Consider the following 19394-nt stretch of genomic DNA (forward strand, 5'->3'; position numbering starts at 1 on the left):
TCTTACAACAAACTACTCAAAAGAGTACAATGGGACAATAGAGATCAGACCGAAGTCTCAGAAAATCAGGTCAATTCTTCTGACAGTCTGCTACTGGAGGATTTAATAAGCTCTTGCATGGCAAATATTTTTATGTAATTTGATTTGCCATTTCAGCTCAGACTTCCACCATTTCTTAGAAGACTGAGCCATGATCAGGTGGATTTCAGTGTTGTGATAGATTTGGGATTTTCCATAAAATCCTAATTTATTCATAAATATTTCTGACCTAACCACAGCATGATTTCATTTTAGTTTAGTTAGGGGCCTTTTTGGCAATAGCTGGTAGGTAATAAAAAATGGCAGAGACTAGGACCTCACAAAATATTAAGCTAGTTATACTCTTTAAGTGCTGCTAGATATGGCAGCATCTATATATATGTATAAAAATATATATTATGTGGGCTGTTTCCTAACCACTAGAAGTAATAAGACATAGGGACAGAAGCTCTCTCCTCTCGACTCTGTGCCTCAGAACAGAGCAAAGGTACAGGTTGGCTGATGCAGGGTGTCATGGATAAGATTTAAACTGTCTAAAGAATCACCGCTAGAGTTAGTAGCAAAAATGGTATATTGAAATAAAATACTGTAAAGATGAAGCTTAATTAAGTCCGATGGCAAGGTTCAACTTACTGCACAGAAGATATAATAAAGATTCGAATTTACCAGTACAAGAACTTAATGCCCTCTGATACAAGTTATGCACAGTATCGGTCACTTACCAAAGATCTGCAGCTGCTAGGGTGTTCCCCAACCTGGAGGAGTAAGCATCTTTGAGAGGCATCCCAACTCGAGGGGAGATCACTGCCATGCAGCCAGCTGCTTAGCAGGGAGAGCCCAAAGCAGCTCCCTCAGACTATCGTGTTATGGAATAATGTTGGCTTGTACTCAGATTATAAAAAATGGAAAAGGTAAGCATGACTCCTTGTACCCACAATTTCTTTTGTTCCATGATAATTAGTCTTGGAAGAACCTCCTGCTATTCATGTGTTAATTGCATGATTGATATCCTGGTTTCCAATCTCATCATAGTGTGCTCATCAAAGCACACCATCTCACCTGTTCCTGTGTGGGTTTTCCAAGAAGAGGGTGGAATTAGAGAAGTTTATGGCCCAGCCAGGGTCTAGGCCTTTTACTTCCTTCAGAGCCTAAACCAAACTACCACTAGTTTGGTCAAGGAGTTGAGGGCATCCTTCTCACAGAGAGGGGAGGTACCCAGAAGAGTGTTTTTAACACAGCGATTTACATGATGTTTTGGTAAGATGGAATTCAAACTCTCCAGTGCTTTCTCCCAGAGTTGTGTCTGCTTTGTGACCTGCATTTGTTCAGTGCCAACTACAACCTATAGCAGTTGAATTTTGAAAGAAAACCTTTACATATTTTTTTTGAGAGAAGATTCTCAGTTGCACTCAGTCCAGTTCTTTCCCTAAGCATTCATGCAGTCACTTAAATAAATCTGAGGCCAAAGCCCAGTTCTCCATGCTGCCTGTGGGCGTGTTGCCCCACTCCTTTGTCAGCATGAAGATTTTCTGATCTCCAACATGAGAAGTCTGACTAATACGTGGGGCTGACTTTTCTCAAGATAGGCACTGTTATTCTCAGCCTTAGCTTATCCAGCACCATGTTGGGTGTTCCTGACCCCACTACAGGAAATCACCAGGATCTGCAGAATCGTTATGACAAAGTAACACTCTTTTTTTTTTTTTTTTTTTTTTTTTCTCAAATACTGGGCTGCAACTTTTGGCTGTTTAGTGGCTTCTGTGAGAGCTGCTACAACATTTTCACATCTTAATCTGTGATATGCTGAGATAGGGGAAGACAGACAGCAGGTGATAAACATGATAAGTGTTCCTTGGTAACCCGTCTGAACTTGTAAATGTCATTGCCTCACAATCCTTCCTTTCTGTAAGGAAGGAAGTGCAGGTGTCTAGTTCTGCAAGCTCTAAGTTGTAGCATTTGGCTCATCCTGAAGTTCTTGATCCATTTTTAAAATTAAAAATAGAAGGCTAGGTACTCTTCAGTATTTGAGAATTGTAGTGGAAATTCTGATAGGATCATTATTCTCCCTGGATCATTTCTTATTGTCAGTCTTCCATGGAGTTAAGATAAAGGCACTGTAGCCTCCAGCTTCTCAGACTATCCCAAGCATAAGCGTGCAAGTTGTTCATGTAACTACAGATGTTTTTATCTAGAGGTTGTCAGTAGGGAAATTGCCTATTCTAACCAACTTTCACTTTTTTTTTTTTTTTTTTTTAATATGCTCTAATTACTACTCGGAAGAACTAACATCCTACTTCCAGGCAGCTCCTTGGTAACACTTATTTGGCTTTCACAGTCACTGCAGACAAAGCCAGTACATCATTGATTTATGTACAGCAGCAGATGACTTAAGTACAAGACGAGAGCTTTAAAAGTATTTAGTAAGCAGGAAGAGGAACCTAGCTGTATTGTTAAGAGAAATAAAAAAGCAATGCTATTTTTTTTAAAGAAAGTACTTCTTTATCATCAAAGAGAATGCTGCCAAAATTTTCCAAAGAGCTCCATACAGTAACCATTCTGTGCACTGTGTAAATCAAATGAGATGAAGGCGTGCATACCCATGTGTTGGAGAAGTCAAAGCTATACTTCTATTAAAGTATATCCTCTCTGTCATGAAACAAGCAGTGTCAGTGCTTTTTTGGCTGGCAAATGTGTTGACCTGGCAGCATCGTTTCTGAATCAGGATGCTGTCACCACAGATCTTTCTTCAAGTGGTAGCTCAGCTAAGACAGAGCCGTCAAGATCTTTGAGATAGGTGCTCATCTGCACATAGGTAAGCTGTTTGAAGTTTTCTGCTGGACCACAGAAAACAGTGTGATGGAGCAGAACAGCCAACACTCAACAGCTGGAGTCAAAGTATGCATAAACTGTATTCTTTCACCTGACTGACAGCAGCTCCTGAGGGCAGGGGATTGCGATGAATAGAAGAATGTCATTCAATCATATGATCATAGGGTAATTCAGGCTGGGAGAGATATTATGAGGTCTCTAGCCCAAACTCCTGTTCAAAGCAGTGTCTGCTCTGAAGGCAGACAGTGTTGCACAGGGCTTTATTTAGCTGGTCTGGTCTTTAAGAACTCCAAGGATGGAGACTGCATAACCTGTCTGTGCAACATGCACCAGTGCTTCACTGCCCTCGTGATGGAAAAGCTCTTCCTTAAATCCAGACCGATCTTGTTTCAGTTTATTCCTGCTGGAACATACCTTTTGGTTTATGTTCTGTGTGCAGTTCTTTACTCTCTGCCTCACTGGGTACATTCCTCTTGTAGAAGAAAGGGTCAAAGTTTGCAAGCTGAACTTAGCTGCCAGCAATGTAAACTTCATTTTAGCTGGAATCTGATAAGGGGCTTCTGAAGTTCAGGACAGCAGAGACCCCCACTCAAGGCATCAAACTCCACTGCCCTTTTAATCTGGGAGTCAGATAGACTGCAGAAGCCACGAGAGACTTCTGGGGAGATTGTGAAACTGGCAGAGCCAGAAGGAAACCACTGATTTGAAATTGCAGTTGAGCATTCCCCTGTTGCCTTTCTGCCTGCAAGATCTGCCTTCCCCACAAAGCAGGGCCCTTTGATCTTTCAAGCCACAAGTTCAACCTTTATTCAAACAACAGGTCAAGCAGCTGCACGTATTAACCTTTGGGTCCCAGTTGCCAAGCACAACTGCCCACTATTTACAAGCCGTGGCATTTGTTCTGTGTATTATGTATTCTTACGTACTGTGCTGGTTTTGATAGTTGGCTGCATAGCATTGTTACGCATTCAGTACAAAAATGTATGCTAATTTTGAATCTGCTTTGTATATCCTTGCCATTTTTGGAGCTTTGCTAGTTTACCAAAAGGTTTTCTTTGCTTTGCTTTGGGTTTTTGTTTGGTTAGTTTGGTTTTTGTTTGTTTTGTTCTTGTTGTTTTTAACTAACAATGTATGTACCTATCCACAAGTTCTGCCCAGCTTCATCTGGGCCCCACTTGTGTTTTCACTCTCAACACAAGCCATTCTCACCATTCCCAAGCTCAATACAAAGTCCATACAGTAACCGAGAGCTTTCTTTCTAGTTGTAGAAGTGCTAGTAGCTTAAAGAAGTACCGTGTGTTCAGGAGTTTCTCTGCTTTGGGTCTTTTTCACAGTAATGCTGCCTGGCCTGAGAAAAGGGTTCTCTTTTCCTAGTAATCTTTCCATTACTTGACATGCATAAACTTTATGACTACCTAGGATCAGTTGTGTCTCCCATCAGCCCCAAGTTTGAACTTCAATTAACCTTAGGCTAAAGTTACTATTATCTTACTATATAGATACAACTATTATCAGATAAGCACTCATAGCAGCATCTCACACTAATAATACCTTAATTCTAGCAGGAAAAAAAAAAAGAAAAAAAAAAAAAAACAACAAAAAACACATAAAAGAATAAGATAGTCGATAGGTGTTTGATTTGGTCAGGAAGTCACTCAGAGACATGAGTCTCATGGGATACTGATCATCTGTACAGCTCTGAGCTCACTCCTTGGCTACTGAGATGCTCAGTAGCTGCGAGATGTGCTTTGGTTTGGAGCAGCTTCTCCCACCTCCTCACAGGTGTGCTTTTCCATTCTGGGCACGCCGTACCTCAGCTTTCACAGTGTCAGGGTCATTTTTTCCTGGCCTCAGTTATTCTGAGGAGCTTCAGCATATGGAAGACATGGCACTACGACTTTGGCTTTGTGGCTTGGTAATGTGTGTTGTGGGTTTCTCGGGGCATGCCTCAGGAAGCAGTGAACATGCTGGATAGATGCTGCATTTGTTATGCTGTGTGTCTTAGAACTGGTAGGACCAGCAAAGGGGAGAATGTAAGAGAGGCAAAGAAGTAGAAAATGAGGGGGATAAGGGGATAAGAAATGAGCAGCAAAAAGTGCTAAAGAGAACCCCCTCTTCCAGCTTAGGCACTGAAGAAAAAGCAGGTGTAGGAAGGGGTAGATTTATCCTCCTCCCTTTTGAAAAACTTAGTTTTAGCTGCTGTCTCGGCATACTCTAAGAACAATCTAGGTTGCTGCACCCTCCTCCCCCTTCCAAGACAGAAGCCAGAAGCAGTTATAAACTCTGTTATCAAGCCAAGACTTCTGTTCCTCCAGGATGAGTGAGATTTATTTAGCTTTTATATGTTTGTTTTTTTTCTCATCTTCCCAATAAGTGCGTAGATGAGACAGGTCAGGTATGTTCTTGCAATGTATCAGCAAACAATTTCAAATAAATGTATGTAAAATAGATATGATCCAGGTGAGACAACAGAATATCTTATATAGTAATGCCACTCCTTACACTGTCCTCCACAACATACCAAGCTAATTCAAGGCATAGATTTATTCTTGCATTTAAAAGGAACATAAAATATTCCACCAGTGGCCAATCCATGGAGTGTAAGAATATGCCACAACTAACAAGTAACAGTGTTAGGGCTCTGTCTAAAAAGGTAGAAGCCACTTGGTTGCTGCAGTGTTAAACATGAGATGCCTGGTTCAACTTCAGTATTGCTGATGCCATTATCACTTTAAAAAGATGTAGGCATAGAAATAAATATACTTCATATTGCCTCAGTGTTGCTATTCTTACCCTCTTCCCCCACTGATGTTATCATCATGTGAGGTCTAATTTAGGCATTAATCTCCAATAGCTCTTGTCACTTTACTGTCTATTATGTGCCAGTCCTACACCTGTGGTGCTATATAAATGCTAATAATACATCAATATGCTCATTCTTTATAATTTCTGTAGGTGGAATCCCATCTGGTTTGTACATGTCAAGTGAGATGTTGGTGTGAAAAGGCCTTGCTGTTCAGAATTTGTGATGGTTTTTGAGCAGTTGGGAAATGACAGGAAAAAAAAAAAAAAAAGAAAAAAAAAAAAAGATCATGAAACTAGACGTGCTTATTATTTGAACAAAGACATCCAGCCATATTCTTAAAGCTGTGGCTTTGGCTGGAGCAGAATACCCAAATAGTGAAATTCTTCTCTAATCTCTGGCCTTCCTGAAAAGCCCTGGTGAAGTGATTGGTACATTAAGTGGTCTTTCCAGCTGTTTCTGAATATTTTCATCTCAACATAGTCTATCTGAGAAAATTTTGATAGATGGAGCACTGCCATTTCTTTCACAGGATCAGCCTCCTCTGGTCTCTCAGGAGTAAGCAGTAAGGCTCTGGGCTTCCCGAAAAGCTTTCCTGCTTTCATCCCCATCAGAGGTCTCACATGGGCAGCTCCTCAGTTCAAAAAGAGCAGTCTTGACTTCAGTGATGTGCAGGAACCCACCAGCAGGGAGAGATGTGCAGGGCCATGGTGAGTTTGTACAAACCATCTTGTCTTTTCCTTGGGCTGAGGTTATGTCCTTTGCCATGAGATACTGATGGATTTGGTGGAATTAGATTGGCAAAACTAGATCTGCAGAACCTTGTAATCCAAAATTAAAAAGTAATTAAAAACAAAAACAGGAGATTATTTTGGAACTTTTCCGAGCTGAAAATTGGATGACGTCTGGAAGTGTCCCTATTGGCTAATCTAAATTGTATTCTGAGCTGCTGTATTTATCACTTGCCAAGGATTAACGTAACCACAGATTACTCGGGGGAACAATTCAGTGCTTCTTCAGTAAAGAGAAAACAAATTTTCCCTTTCCTCCATTTCTTCTCTTGGCCACTTCCACTGATTGTGATTAAGCTAAAAACAGGAACCTTCAAAACAGAAAGTCTTGGTAATTAGAAATGAGTAGAAATTAGTAGTAAGGTAGTAGAAATTAGTAGTGAGCTTGCAGTACAGGCTAGCTGTTTCTTTGTTACAGAGATACACAGGCTGTCTTGTGGGGAGAGACTAAACCAGAAGTGTTGCACTGCACTCCGAAAATCACATCTTCATCCCAGGCTTAGGGCTGGTTAGTCATGGACCAGAGCCAAGGATCACAGGAGCAAGGGGCAGCCCTGGGGCTGAGGGTGGGAGGAGGAGGAGGAAGAGGAGGAGGAGAAGGAAGGCAGCTGCATGCCTGCCCTTTTCGCTGCCTGCAGAGCTGCCTGATACTGCAGTGCCCGCATGGCCAGGAGCTGGGCCACCATCCGTACGTGGCTGGGCTGCCCCGCTCTGCTGGGCTGCTTCTTGCTGGGCTTCCTTACGGGTAAGTACAGAGCCCCTGGGGCTCAGCCTGCAGCCTTTGCCCGCTATGGATACTTATACGTGACCCGCGTTGTGATTAATTCCCCGTCAGGGAGCTTTTACTCTTTTTTAGGGACCTTATAAAACACTCACTTGCAGCACTGTTTTTCTGAAAGGTTGTTCTCTCTAGCATTTTGGGGCTGTGGGGATTCACAGGAATAGAGCGGTCTCATGCTTCAGTAGAAGATGAGCCCCAGTAATCTGACAGCTTCCCATAATGGGCAGTCAGATGTTCAAAGAGGAGAGGTTAATGGAAGAGTTTGAGACTTCTATGACCCCAAAACCTCAAAGCTTTTTTTTTTTTTTTTTTTTTTTTTTTTTCTTTTTCTTTTTTCTTTCCTGATTTTTACAGAAGGTCCATGTAAATGCTCCTATTCAGTTGTTATCTTAGAAATTAAGGACGGAATGCAGAGGAGGAGGAGTTTTGACTGACAGCCAAGAGTGGAGTTGCTGAATTTTCCATCATGTACAATGTACTTCACCAGAACATCAGATTCTTCTCTGCAGTCACTTGCAGTATTTGATTTTAAACCTGAAATTACATGTCCGAGTCTGCCCTTTTTATCTTGTGTTGCAGCACTCACTTAAGGCTGAAGCATGAAAGAAAAATCCATGAGGGCTACAAAATACACAAAGCATTAATTTTATTCAAGAGAACCCCGAGCTGCAAATTTATGTTGCTTGTGCTATTCTTACACATTTCCCTGAGTATCATCTTTTGGCTATGCTCCAAAATAGGCAACTGGGCAAGGTGGACCTTTGCTCTGATCCAGTATCACCCTTCAGAGGGCTGCTACAATTGCATTTAAGTCTAACAAGTTATATATTTTGTGCACGTGGCAGTACATACACTTTGCTTTATGGTGACAGTTTTCCCAGTTTGGGATTTCCTAGCTGTAATAGTAAAACGATTTCTTCAAATTCATACATTTGTTATAATTTCTCCTTTCAGATTTATGGCAACTGAAATATCTTCAACTAAAACTATTAAAAATAAAATTAATTTTATTTAATTTTAATTTAATTTAATTTAATTTAATTTTTATTTAATAATTTATTTAATTTATTTTAATTTTATTTAAATTTTTATTTATTATTTTTTATTTAATCAATTAAAAGTAACCAGGGTCCCCCTTAATGTTATTTCTTTAACTTTTAAACAGACCAACCCCACCCTTCCCATATTTTATAATTACTGTAATGCTGACAGGGTGACTTTTGAATCTTAGGCCTTCATTTGGAATATGCTCTTGCACAGATTTTATTTTTTAATATCCATGTAAATTAATTAAAGGAAATTAATCATGGGTATCAGAAGTTTAATTCTCCCACTGCAAACAGATAGCTCACAATTTACACTGAAGTTTAAAACTAATGAGACATGAATCTTCATATATATATATATATATACACACACCAGAAATTTAGGGTCTGCTCTTTTAATAATGTCACTTTTTTGCACTTCATTCAATTGCATATATTTTACTTTTCTATTTCATTTCTATGTTTGAGTCAGCAGCCACTGACAGAGGGTGCTCTAAGCCCTGTTCATCCTCTTGGTTTTTATGAGGCTGTTCAGTATTTAAGCTGCACATTGTCTCAAATATGGGAGGACTGGGATTCTTGCTAAGTGGGAAGCTTTCCAAATGTATTTCAGGATGGTTTACAAAACCAAATGAACCCCCCCCCAGCACTTCAGACATCTATGAAAATGTGAGACAGAAACTTGTGGATGAAATGAAAGCCGAAAACATCAAGCAATTTCTTCGGTAAGCCCTGCATATCTTGGTTCCTGAATAATTTTATCAGTCACAAAAGTCAGAAAGTGATAAAATGAGCTCCAAAACCAGCCTCTAGAAGTAGAGCTGTTAAGGCACTTTGGAATTATTTGCTCTGTACAGGCTGTCTGAGGAGAAGGAAAAGGAGATACAACACCACTTTTTCTTTTCCCCCCATTTTTGAAGCTGCTTTTTTAGCATGGTTGTACTTCCCTCAAGCCGCATTGCTGTTAGTGCTTATCATGCCTTTTCCTTATGAAGACACCCATAGTTTTGATTTTAAGTAGTATGACTGTTATTTTCCCTGTGAGTCTCTGAAGCTCTAGCATTAGAAAAGAACTTTGCTTTAGTCTCAGACAGATGATGTTACTGTATTTGGGAAAATCTGTTTGCTATTAATTACATTTAATTAATAATCTGCATGGTGTCTCCTCAAACGTGGTCTGAGCATCTAATAGTCTAGTTAGACTAAGTAGAAAATGCACATATTCAGAATGCTACAAAGTTTGCATGGCACTCTGTTGCATCTATAGTTGCAACTGAATGTCTTTAGCGTGACAAGATTGGATAATGTGCTGTTAATTGGGTGCTTGAAACCCCGTTACACCCTCTTGTCTTTCTCAGAAGGTAAAGGTCTGTCTCAAACACAGTGCGTATGAATATTTGGTAAAGTCTTGCATGTGGCAATGGTTATTAAATATACTTTTTTGCATTGTACTGAATCCATGCAGTTCTTTCAAAACATCTAAAATGCTGAAGATATAGAAATAGCTTGTTTTGCTCCATAATCACTCATGCATGTTTATATCTTTTACAAAGGTACAAATATATTCACTAAAAAAGTTCACATATATAACCTCTGGTTAGTGACATTTTGGTATTCAGAATGTAAGCCTGGGGCTGCATCATAAACATCAAAGGTTTATTGACAAATATGATTTCTGTACATTTATTCTAAAACTAAAAGGTTTCATTTCCAACATCAATTAGCTTTTTTAATCTGCAGACCTTATCTTACTTCCTTATGTTACTTTGTGTTTGTTGCTAGTAGATTGGTGGGTATCTGAAGATGATGTTTGAGAGTCCAGGCAATATACAGATTGATGACAGCAGTTATGTTGAAGTTTTTTGGCCATAGGATGTTAATCGTATCCGGTTTGTCTGCTTGTCTTGATGGTGGGCCAAATGCTTCATAGTGGTTTGTTGTTGTTGTTTTTTAATTCAAATAAAAAGCAGTAACTGCAGAAAAATTATATATTTGGCAAAGGTTGCTTCTCTGTTTCCAGAAACACTAAGACATAGAGAGAGTTAGGAACAGTCAGCATTTATTTTCTGTTTATTTATGTGATCAGCCTGACCAGCATGCCTGCGCTCAGTGAGGAAATGACTGATTATATGCATGAGTGGAGATGTTAGAGTGGGCATAACATCCTTGACTTTATCGAGGCTTTGGGCATCATCTCCTACTGCATTCTAATATGGAAGCTGTGGAGGAGCATACTGAAAAACAAGCTGTTGGATGGGTTGAAAACTGTCTGAGCTGACAGTTTCAAGTGGTACTAATCAATGGTATTCGTTATTATTTATTAACGGCAACTGATTAGCCATTAACAAGTGGCCTGTTGAGAATCCAAAGGTAGTGCTTAGTACCCCACTGGCTGATCTGCATTCACCACAATTCATCTGTTCAGTGGACCAAGCAAATTGTAGACAAGCTTTTGTAGACAGGTAGTCCAGAAGGGCTGGATATTTCTGACTATTTATCACCATTATGTTTTGCATTTAATCTGGATGTAAATGTTGTTAAGAAGACTTTTGTTATTTAGACTTTTGATTAAGGAAAAAAAAAAAATGTTCAGATAACTTGACATAATGATTTTTGGGTGAGCAATTGGCTAATGGGCAGGGCCCAAAGGGTTATGGTAAATGGGGCTGCGTCAGGCTGGCGGGCGGTCACCAGTGGGGTCCCTCAAGGCTCCATTTTAGGGCTGGTACTTTTCAATATTTTTATAAACGATCTGGATGTAGGAATAGAAGGTATTTTGAGCAAGTTTGCTGATGACACCAAACTTGGAGGAGTTGTGGACTCGAATGAGGGTGGAAAGGCCTTGCAGAGGGATCTGGATAGGTTGGAGAGCTGGGCGATCACCAACCGCATGAAGTTCAATAAGAGCAAGTGCCGGGTCCTGCACCTGGGACGGGGAAACCCTGGCTGCACGTACAGACTGGGCGATGAGACGCTGGAGAGCAGCCTAGAAGAGAGGGATCTGGGGGTCGTGGTAGACAGCAAGTTGAATATGAGCCAGCAATGTGCCCTGGCAGCCAGGAGGGCCAACCGTGTCCTGGGGTGCATCAAGCACGGCATCGCTAGTAGGTCAAGGGAGGTGATTGTCCCGCTCTACTCTGCGCTGGTGCGGCCTCACCTCGAGTACTGTGTGCAGTTCTGGGCACCACAGTATAAAAAGGACATGAAACTGTTGGAGAGTGTCCAGAGGAGGGCTACGAAGATGGTGAAAGGCCTGGAGGGGAAGACGTACGAAGAACGGCTGAGGTCACTGGGCCTGTTCAGCCTGGAGAAGAGGAGGCTGAGGGGAGACCTCATCACAGTCTACAACTTCCTCGTAAGGGGGTGTCGAGAGGCAGGAGACCTTTTCTCCATTAACACCAGTGACAGGACCTGCGGGAACGGGGTTAAGCTGAGGCAGGGGAAATTTAGGCTTGACATCAGGAGGGGGTTCTTCACAGAGAGGGTGGTTGCACACTGGAACAGGCTCCCCAGGGAAGTGGTCACTGCACCGAGCCTGTCTGAATTTAAGAAGAGATTGGACTGTGCACTTAGTCACATGGTCTGAACTTTTGGGTAGACCTGTGCGGTGTCAAGAGTTGGACTTGATGATCCTTAAGGGTCCCTTCCAACTCAGGATATTCTATGATTCTATGATTCTATGATTTTCAAGTTAAACTTATTAGTACATGTTATGTCAACAATGTACTTGGAGAAGTCCTTTCTGGATATGTAGCCTTCCTACTGCTCGCATACTGTTCATATTCTTTGGATGAATGTCTGATGCTGATTTGCATTGCTAGTGTGTAGATGTGGCTATTTCTGTTATGCAAAGAGAAAAGCTGAGCAAACTTATCTTAAGGCCTCAGGAAAGATCCTCTGTTCTGACTACATTTTGTGCTTATCCTGATACAGACTCTGATAAATAATCATGGCATATAGCCCCCACTTTAACCATAAGAACTACTTTTTATGCTTACGGCTTGAATTTGAGCTTTAGACACACTGATCCAAGCTGGTTGTTGTGTTCCTCTGCACTTACTGCTTACTAGTGACTTTCTGTTTTGTTCTAGCTCCTTTACCAAGTTGCCTCACCTTGCAGGAACCAAACAGAATCTTCTTCTTGCCAAACAAATTCAAGGCCAGTGGAAGGAATTTGGATTGGATTCAGCAGAACTTGTTCATTATGATGTGCTTCTTTCTTACCCAAATGAAACACAGCCAAACTACATCTCAGTAATTGATGATCAAGGCAATGAGGTGATCTTTTTAATGATTAAACTATGAGTATGTAAGGTTTCTTTAAAGAAACAGCATCTTCCACTGTCTTCCCACCCCTTCATCCCAGCATTGAACTTTATGATGTGATAAAAATACCAGTGGAAAGGGAACTCAAATTTAGAAGTGGTTTTCCAGACTACAGCAGAGCAGAGCCAAGTGGCTGGAATCTCAGTGCCTCATACAGCAGAGGGAGGATATCTGGAGAAGTAGAGACTCGACACCCATAGGCCATAATGTGTAAGAATGTCCACAGTGGTTCAGATTAAGAATATGTCTAGACCAATATCCTGTTTCCATAAACAGCTCTAAGTGGATGCACAGGGAAGTTTAGGAACAAAGAACAATGTCTGATGTGCATAATTCTTCCAGTGTCTGGGTGTTTTCAGCTCAGATGTCCACTGGACATGATGCAATTAGTCTCTTTAAGAAACCTTATTAGACTTCTCTTCCAAGTATTTAACCAGTTGGTAACTGCATTATCTCTCTCTTCCATGTACATATCTAATGTCTGCTTGAATATCTGTGCATTTTTTGTTTCCATAATGTGCTGAGGTAAAGAATGTCACACAGGTGCTGCCCTTAGCCACCTTCTTCATTTTGTAGATCCAGGGGAACAAAGAAGTAGAAGTACAATCTGCCAGGGAGCCTAAGTGAAGAGGGGAGCTGGAACTGCTAGGGAAGTATCACATCATATAGGAAGGGATGAAGAGCCCTGGTAGGAACTGAGGAATATGTGCTCAGGCAAGATATGAGCTTAGAGGTAAAAGAATGGAGAAACTCTTCCAGAAACTTCCTAACACAGTTTCTGAACTAGAATCTTACAAGGTGACAAAGAGTAGAGGTAAACCTTGAGACAACGTGAGTGTTACAGATAGGCAGTGATGAAGGGCTGCACATTTAAGTGGAGCGTAACTACCAAAGGGGTAAAGACATGAGTAATAATACAAGTGGGAGTAATCACAAAAAAAATGCCTGTGATGACATGGACAAACTGTCTTTTTATTGCCACCACCTCTTGGCAATTTTCAGCTACTTCTTTGCTTAGGTTTAGGCAGTGACTGATGAGCATCTTCTGACAAGTATGCACAGCTGCATTCTGTTATAAAAAATCAGCTAGGTATCCTTAGCTGATTTTTGTTTGAAGTTATGCATGCTAGTTAGCATTCTATTTTTCACTGACAATCTACGGAAACTAGCATATCATTTGCAATAATCCAACTTATTGTACAAACTTGTGCCTAGAGGTACAGCAATTGACCAAAGACTTCTGTTATTTATTTATAGATTTTCAATACATCATCCTTTGAACCACCTCCTCGGGGATATGAAAATGTTACCGATATACTGCCACCATATAATGCTTTTTCACCACAAGGAATGCCAGAGGTAATAAAAAAAAAAGGAAAAAGAAAAAGAAAAGGAAAAGGAAAAGGAAAAGGAAAAAAAAAAAAAAAAAGAAAAAAGAGTGTTATTAGCTGAATCCATATTTTGTTAAACACTTGATGGAATAGATTTCTCCCACTTCTCAAAATATTTCATGTAGAAGTTTTAATTAATCACTGTTATAAGTGAAGGAAAGCATAGTTAGGCCAGGTGTTGTGGGAAGGTTAGAGTTCTATAAAAAAAAAAAAAAAAAAGGTTTCTCAAAGTGCTGGAAATCTGAACTGCAAAACAAATGAAAAGCTTTTAACTTGAGGGAAATGTTTCATACATCTCAAATTACTCCATGTTACTCAATCACATGGAAAGGATTTTCATAAGTCTAAAATGGAAATAGCAATATATAAATCAATTTGGAAGACATTTTGGGTTAAGCACGTATCTTCAAAGGCTACAAAAGTCCCTCACTTAATTTGATAATTCATTGTGAAGGGATCAGTCAGACAATATTGCATTATATATATATATATATATATATATATATATATATATATATATGAATAAAGTTATATAATGGTGAGTGTTTGTATATCCAAGGAATAGCACAATCTTTTCATGTCCACAGAAATTTGTCAGTTTAGCAAAGTAAGTTGTTGTAACTTGAAATCAGTTTATAGGGCTGCTGTTAAGCGCTAGATAATATAGAAAGGCCAGCAGTTTGAGCCAAGGTTTCCTATATAATACTATGAAAATATTTTGGTATTATTTTTAGGGGTACTGGAACTTACTTGTAGAAGTGCAAAATATATCATACATAGTGAATAAAACTGCATATTTTGGAAAAGAGATATTTTGTTGAATGACCAGTTCCTCAAACAAATTTTCTATTCTATGCAGTCAGATCTGGTATATGTGAATTATGGCCGCACTGAAGATTTTTTTAAGCTGGAGCGTGAAATGGGAATTAACTGTACAGGAAAGATCGTCATTGCCAGATATGGGAAGATCTTCAGAGGAAACAAAGTAAGGGCTGTGTTTAATTTTTCCCTCTATGGGTCATTGTTTCTGATGCTGATCACAGCAGACCCAATGGGAGTTAATGAGGGCTGTAAGTTGGAACATATGAGAAGAAGGAAGCCTGCAATGTGTCCAGCATGACTACCTTGTAAGAATAATTTTCAAAACTATAAAAACAGATAAATGTATTAATCTCCTGACACTGACATTTTAGGCAGTTCTTGCAAGAAGAACGAAGTTTGGGGAACTCTAGTTTGTAGAGCCAAGGTTTTTACTACTTTTCATCCACAAAGCTACAGAATTTTGAAGAAGCATTCAAGAAGGAATCTGATGCACAGACATTGAATAGCTACTCATTTGGCTTTAGAAATCAATTCCAACAAAACTGGTGATCGTGGGAAATGAGGATAATAGTTGGTTCTTGTGCCTCAGTGTTAGGCCTTGTGCTTTATCTCATAGCCTTGAGCTATGACTAAAGTTGTGACTGACACAAATAATGACTGTATCATGCTTTGCTGTGTTTTGTTCTTCTACTTAGTCTATGATCATTTTCACTCTTCCACGTATACAGCTTCTAAAACTATGTCCCCGTGGAAGTAAAGTGCATCATCTCGAGTTATTACTGCATTAAAAAAAATGTTAAAGGCAAATAATTTTACAGGTTAAAAATGCCATGTTAGCAGGAGCCCAAGGAATCATACTTTATTCAGACCCTGCTGACTACTGTGCCCCAGGGGTAGATCCCTATCCAGATGGCTGGAACCTTCCAGGTGGAGGAGCCCAGCGTGGAAATGTGTTAAACCTGAATGGAGCTGGGGACCCTCTGACACCAGGCTATCCTGCAAAAGGTGAGATATCTGTACCCTGGGCCATCAAGTACTTTCTAAAGTGGTACTGGAAGTTATTATGTATTTTTGATACAGATGCAAAGGGAAAAGCTACTTAAAGTGACTTTTAGCAGTTGTTCATTTTCCTATTGCAGCTTGGGTTCTATCTGTATGTTCTTTGAAGTGGTTGCATTTGAGCTAGGCAGAGAAAATAAGTTTTTAGGAAAATCTCTTTGTATAATCTCAGCTTTATAGCTCTCAGACAAACAGGACGTGTATAGGTTTACAGACTGCAAAGCAGTAGATAATGGCTGAGAATTTATAGCTGTTTTAAAATCTCTTTGTTTCTTAGGAGGACCAGTTTAAACTAGATTATAGTCTGTCATCAAAGAGGAGTAATAGGATTGCTTGGAGGTATGTTTTCTTACTGATCCTAAATTCCTAGTAGAAAAACAGTTTAAGATTCTCTGTACAGGGAGTAAAATTTCTGTAATAAAAATAAGAGAAGCCTGGAGTCTTTTGAAACTTGGCACCATATGCATGTCTTGTCCTTGTAGGCATCCTCAAGTAAGGCACCTACCAGTTCTGTCTGCCAATGCTGGGAACTGGGAATGCTGGGGTGGTTCTGGAAATCTTGCTGGCTTGTGTGACTACTACTGGAGGCATAAGAAATCACTATACAGAAAAATAAATAAATAAATACATAAACAAATAAATAAATAAATAAATAAGGATGTCTGCAATATAGGTAAATCACAGGGTAACAGAATGGTTTGGGTTGGAAGGGACCTTGAAGATCATCCAGTTCCAACCCCTTTGCCATGGGCAGGGGCATCTCCCACCAGACCAGGTTGGCAGGGTACTGTATGGTCTCCCTGGAGACTTCTCTTCTCCGGGCTGAGCAACCCCAATTCCCTCAGCCTGTCTTCAAAGGAGAGGTGCTCCAGTCCCTTGATCATCCTTGTGGCCCTCCTCTGCACCTTCTCCAACAGGTCCATATCCATCTTGTGCAGGGGGCCCCATGGCTGAACACAGGGCTCCAGGTGGGGTCTCACAAGAACAGAGCAGAGCAGAGGGGGACAATCCACTCCCTCACCCTGCCGGCCACACTGTTTTTGTTGCAGCCCAGTATGCAGTTGGCTTTCTGGGCTGCAAGTGCATATTGACAGCACATGTTGAGCTTCTCATCCCCAAGGTCCTTCTCCTCAGGGCTGCTCTCAATCCTTCCTCTACCCAGCCTGTATTTGGGCATGGGGGTGCCCTGAGACAGGTGCAGGGCCTTGCACTTGGCTTTGCTGAACTCCATGAGGTTCGCACAGGCCTACCTCTCAGGCCTGTCCAGGTTCCTCTGGATGGCATCCCTTCCCTCCAGTGTGTCAACTGTGCCACACAGCTTGGTGTCATCAGCAAATTTGCTGAGGATGCACTCCATTTCACTGTCCATGTCACTGACAAAGATGTTATATACTGACAATCCTAATACCCACCGCTGAGGAACACCACTCATTACTTGGACGTGGAGCTGTTGACTGCAACTCTTTGAGTGCAACCATCCAGCCAATTCCTTAACCACCGAGTGGTCCATCCATTAAATGCATGTCTTTCCAATTTATGGACAAGGATATCATGGGGGACAGTGTCAAATGCTTTATACAAGTCTCAATAGGTTATGTCAGTTGCTCCTTCCCTGTCCACCAATGCTGTAACCCCATGTAGAAGACCACAAGATTTGTCAGACATGATCTTCCCTTTGTCAAGCCATGTTGTCTGTCACCAGTCACCTCCATTTTTCTGTGTGCCTTAGCATAATTTCCATGAGGATCTGCTCCATGATCTTGCCAAGCATAGAGGTGAGACTGACTGGTCTGTAGTTCACTGGGTCTTCTTTTTTATTCCCTTTTTTAAAATGGGGGTCATGTTTTCCCTCTTCCAGAGAGTAGGAACTTCATCAGACTGCTACGACTTCTCAAATATGATGGACAGTCGCTTAGCAACTACATCTGCCAGTTCCCTCAGGACCCGTGGATGTATCTCATTGGGCCCCATGGACTTGTGCACCTATTTTTGATAGAAGCTGATAAGAATGCTATAAACTTGACATTCTGTTCTGGTTTCTCAGAGTACACTTTCCGATACAAGCTTAAAGAGGGTGTAGGGATTCCAAAGATCCCAGTTCATCCCATTGGATATCATGATGCAGAAGTGTTACTACAGTGAGTATACATCAGTCCCCTTCTTCTCCTCAGAATTTAGTATCTGCAAATGTGCAATTAACATTTTTATACTAACTGTATTGTTACTTGTATTTATTGTTCTTTTGTAGTAGTGTGTACTTCAGAAAACATGGAAAATGCAAAACAATCTGTTGCTGGCATGATGTTTTTAAGAATTTTGTAAATTCACCATGGTTTAGGCACAGTAACTCTTCAGGGAACTTCTGTTTTCAGTCCACTGGTCAAGTGTGTTTGTCTTGGTTTTCACTTAACAGTGCAATGGGAGGACCTGCAGCTCCAGACAGCAGCTGGAAGGGAAGTCTCAATGTGTCGTATAACATAGGGCCAGGATTTGCAGACAGCTCTTCAACAAGGTCTGTTTTAACACTCACCTATTTATAAAATATTGCAAAAAATGTCAGCAAGACAAAGACTGTGAAACAATACATCTAGAGATACTATCATAGAATCATAGAATGGTTTGAGTTGGAAGGGGTGTTAATGTTCATCTAGTTCCAACTCCCATGCCATGGAAAAATTAACTTTGTTTTTGGTGAGCACCACTCAATGATAATTATTAGAATTTGAAAATAAATGGTCAAAGCTATAGTTATGGATAAACAGATGGGTAGACATATGCAGAGGGTACATATCCAGCCTATATTATTCTTTCATTCATGTTTCTGATGACCAAGGGGAAAATAGGACAGCCAATATGTAGAGGTTCAACAGGGAAGCACTGCCAATTCAGTAGTTCTCTCCTAGATTTTTCCCTTGTCCACTGGATGCCTCACAGTATTTCTTTGAACTTAAAGCTGTGAAATATCAAAATGATGTGGGAGTCCATCAGCTGTTTCCCAAAGCAGGTAGGCCCCCTGGTTGAAAGCCCTTAACAACAAGAAGACATAAGAGCACAAAACACATATATCTTACTAACTTGTTTGGGAGAAACTGGACTTTGACACTTGGATTAGCAATAGTATGTATGCTCGTTTCCTTTTTTCAGCTCTAATGGAGAAATAAAACTGGGAAGGTATTCAGCACTGAGAGTTGCTCTCAGACAGACTGAGACATGTAACGATTGTAGTTGGATGTCAAGGATTTGACTGGCTGTCAGGGGCTGTCATAGCATTCATTTTAGTTTATAACTGATAAGCTATGTTAAATAAAGATCAAGATCACTTTCCTATAGGAATACATCCCATAGTTTCAGTTTGCATAAAATTTTATTTCATGAGGACTGGTGAATAACAATGAGCAAATGGTGTGTAAAAATTATGCATCATTATCACTGCTCCACCTCCTGTAGAACAAGAGAGTGTCTTAATATACGATTTTGAAAAGACTTAATTGATCGTTACTCTTTTCT

At 40.4% G+C, this 19394-nt stretch overlaps 1 protein-coding gene across 1 annotated transcript in view; it reads left to right on the forward strand.

The window, feature by feature from the left end:
* Positions 1–19394, forward strand: part of LOC311443356 (N-acetylated-alpha-linked acidic dipeptidase 2-like) — a 43143-nt gene that overhangs the window by 841 nt on the left and 22908 nt on the right. Inside the window, exons 2-10 of the mRNA XM_084533434.1 lie at positions 6204–6381; positions 6881–7207; positions 8903–9014; positions 12381–12567; positions 13873–13974; positions 14866–14991; positions 15647–15833; positions 17746–18025; positions 18301–18399. Coding sequence (XP_084389560.1) covers positions 7126–7207; positions 8903–9014; positions 12381–12567; positions 13873–13974; positions 14866–14991; positions 15647–15833; positions 17746–18025; positions 18301–18399 — 1175 coding nt within the window. The 5' untranslated portion in view covers positions 6204–6381; positions 6881–7125. The remainder of the gene's footprint in view (positions 1–6203; positions 6382–6880; positions 7208–8902; positions 9015–12380; positions 12568–13872; positions 13975–14865; positions 14992–15646; positions 15834–17745; positions 18026–18300; positions 18400–19394) is intronic.

Source organism: Aythya ferina, assembly GCF_964211825.1.
Source record: "Aythya ferina genome assembly, chromosome: 1".
NCBI lineage: Eukaryota > Metazoa > Chordata > Aves > Anseriformes > Anatidae > Aythya > Aythya ferina.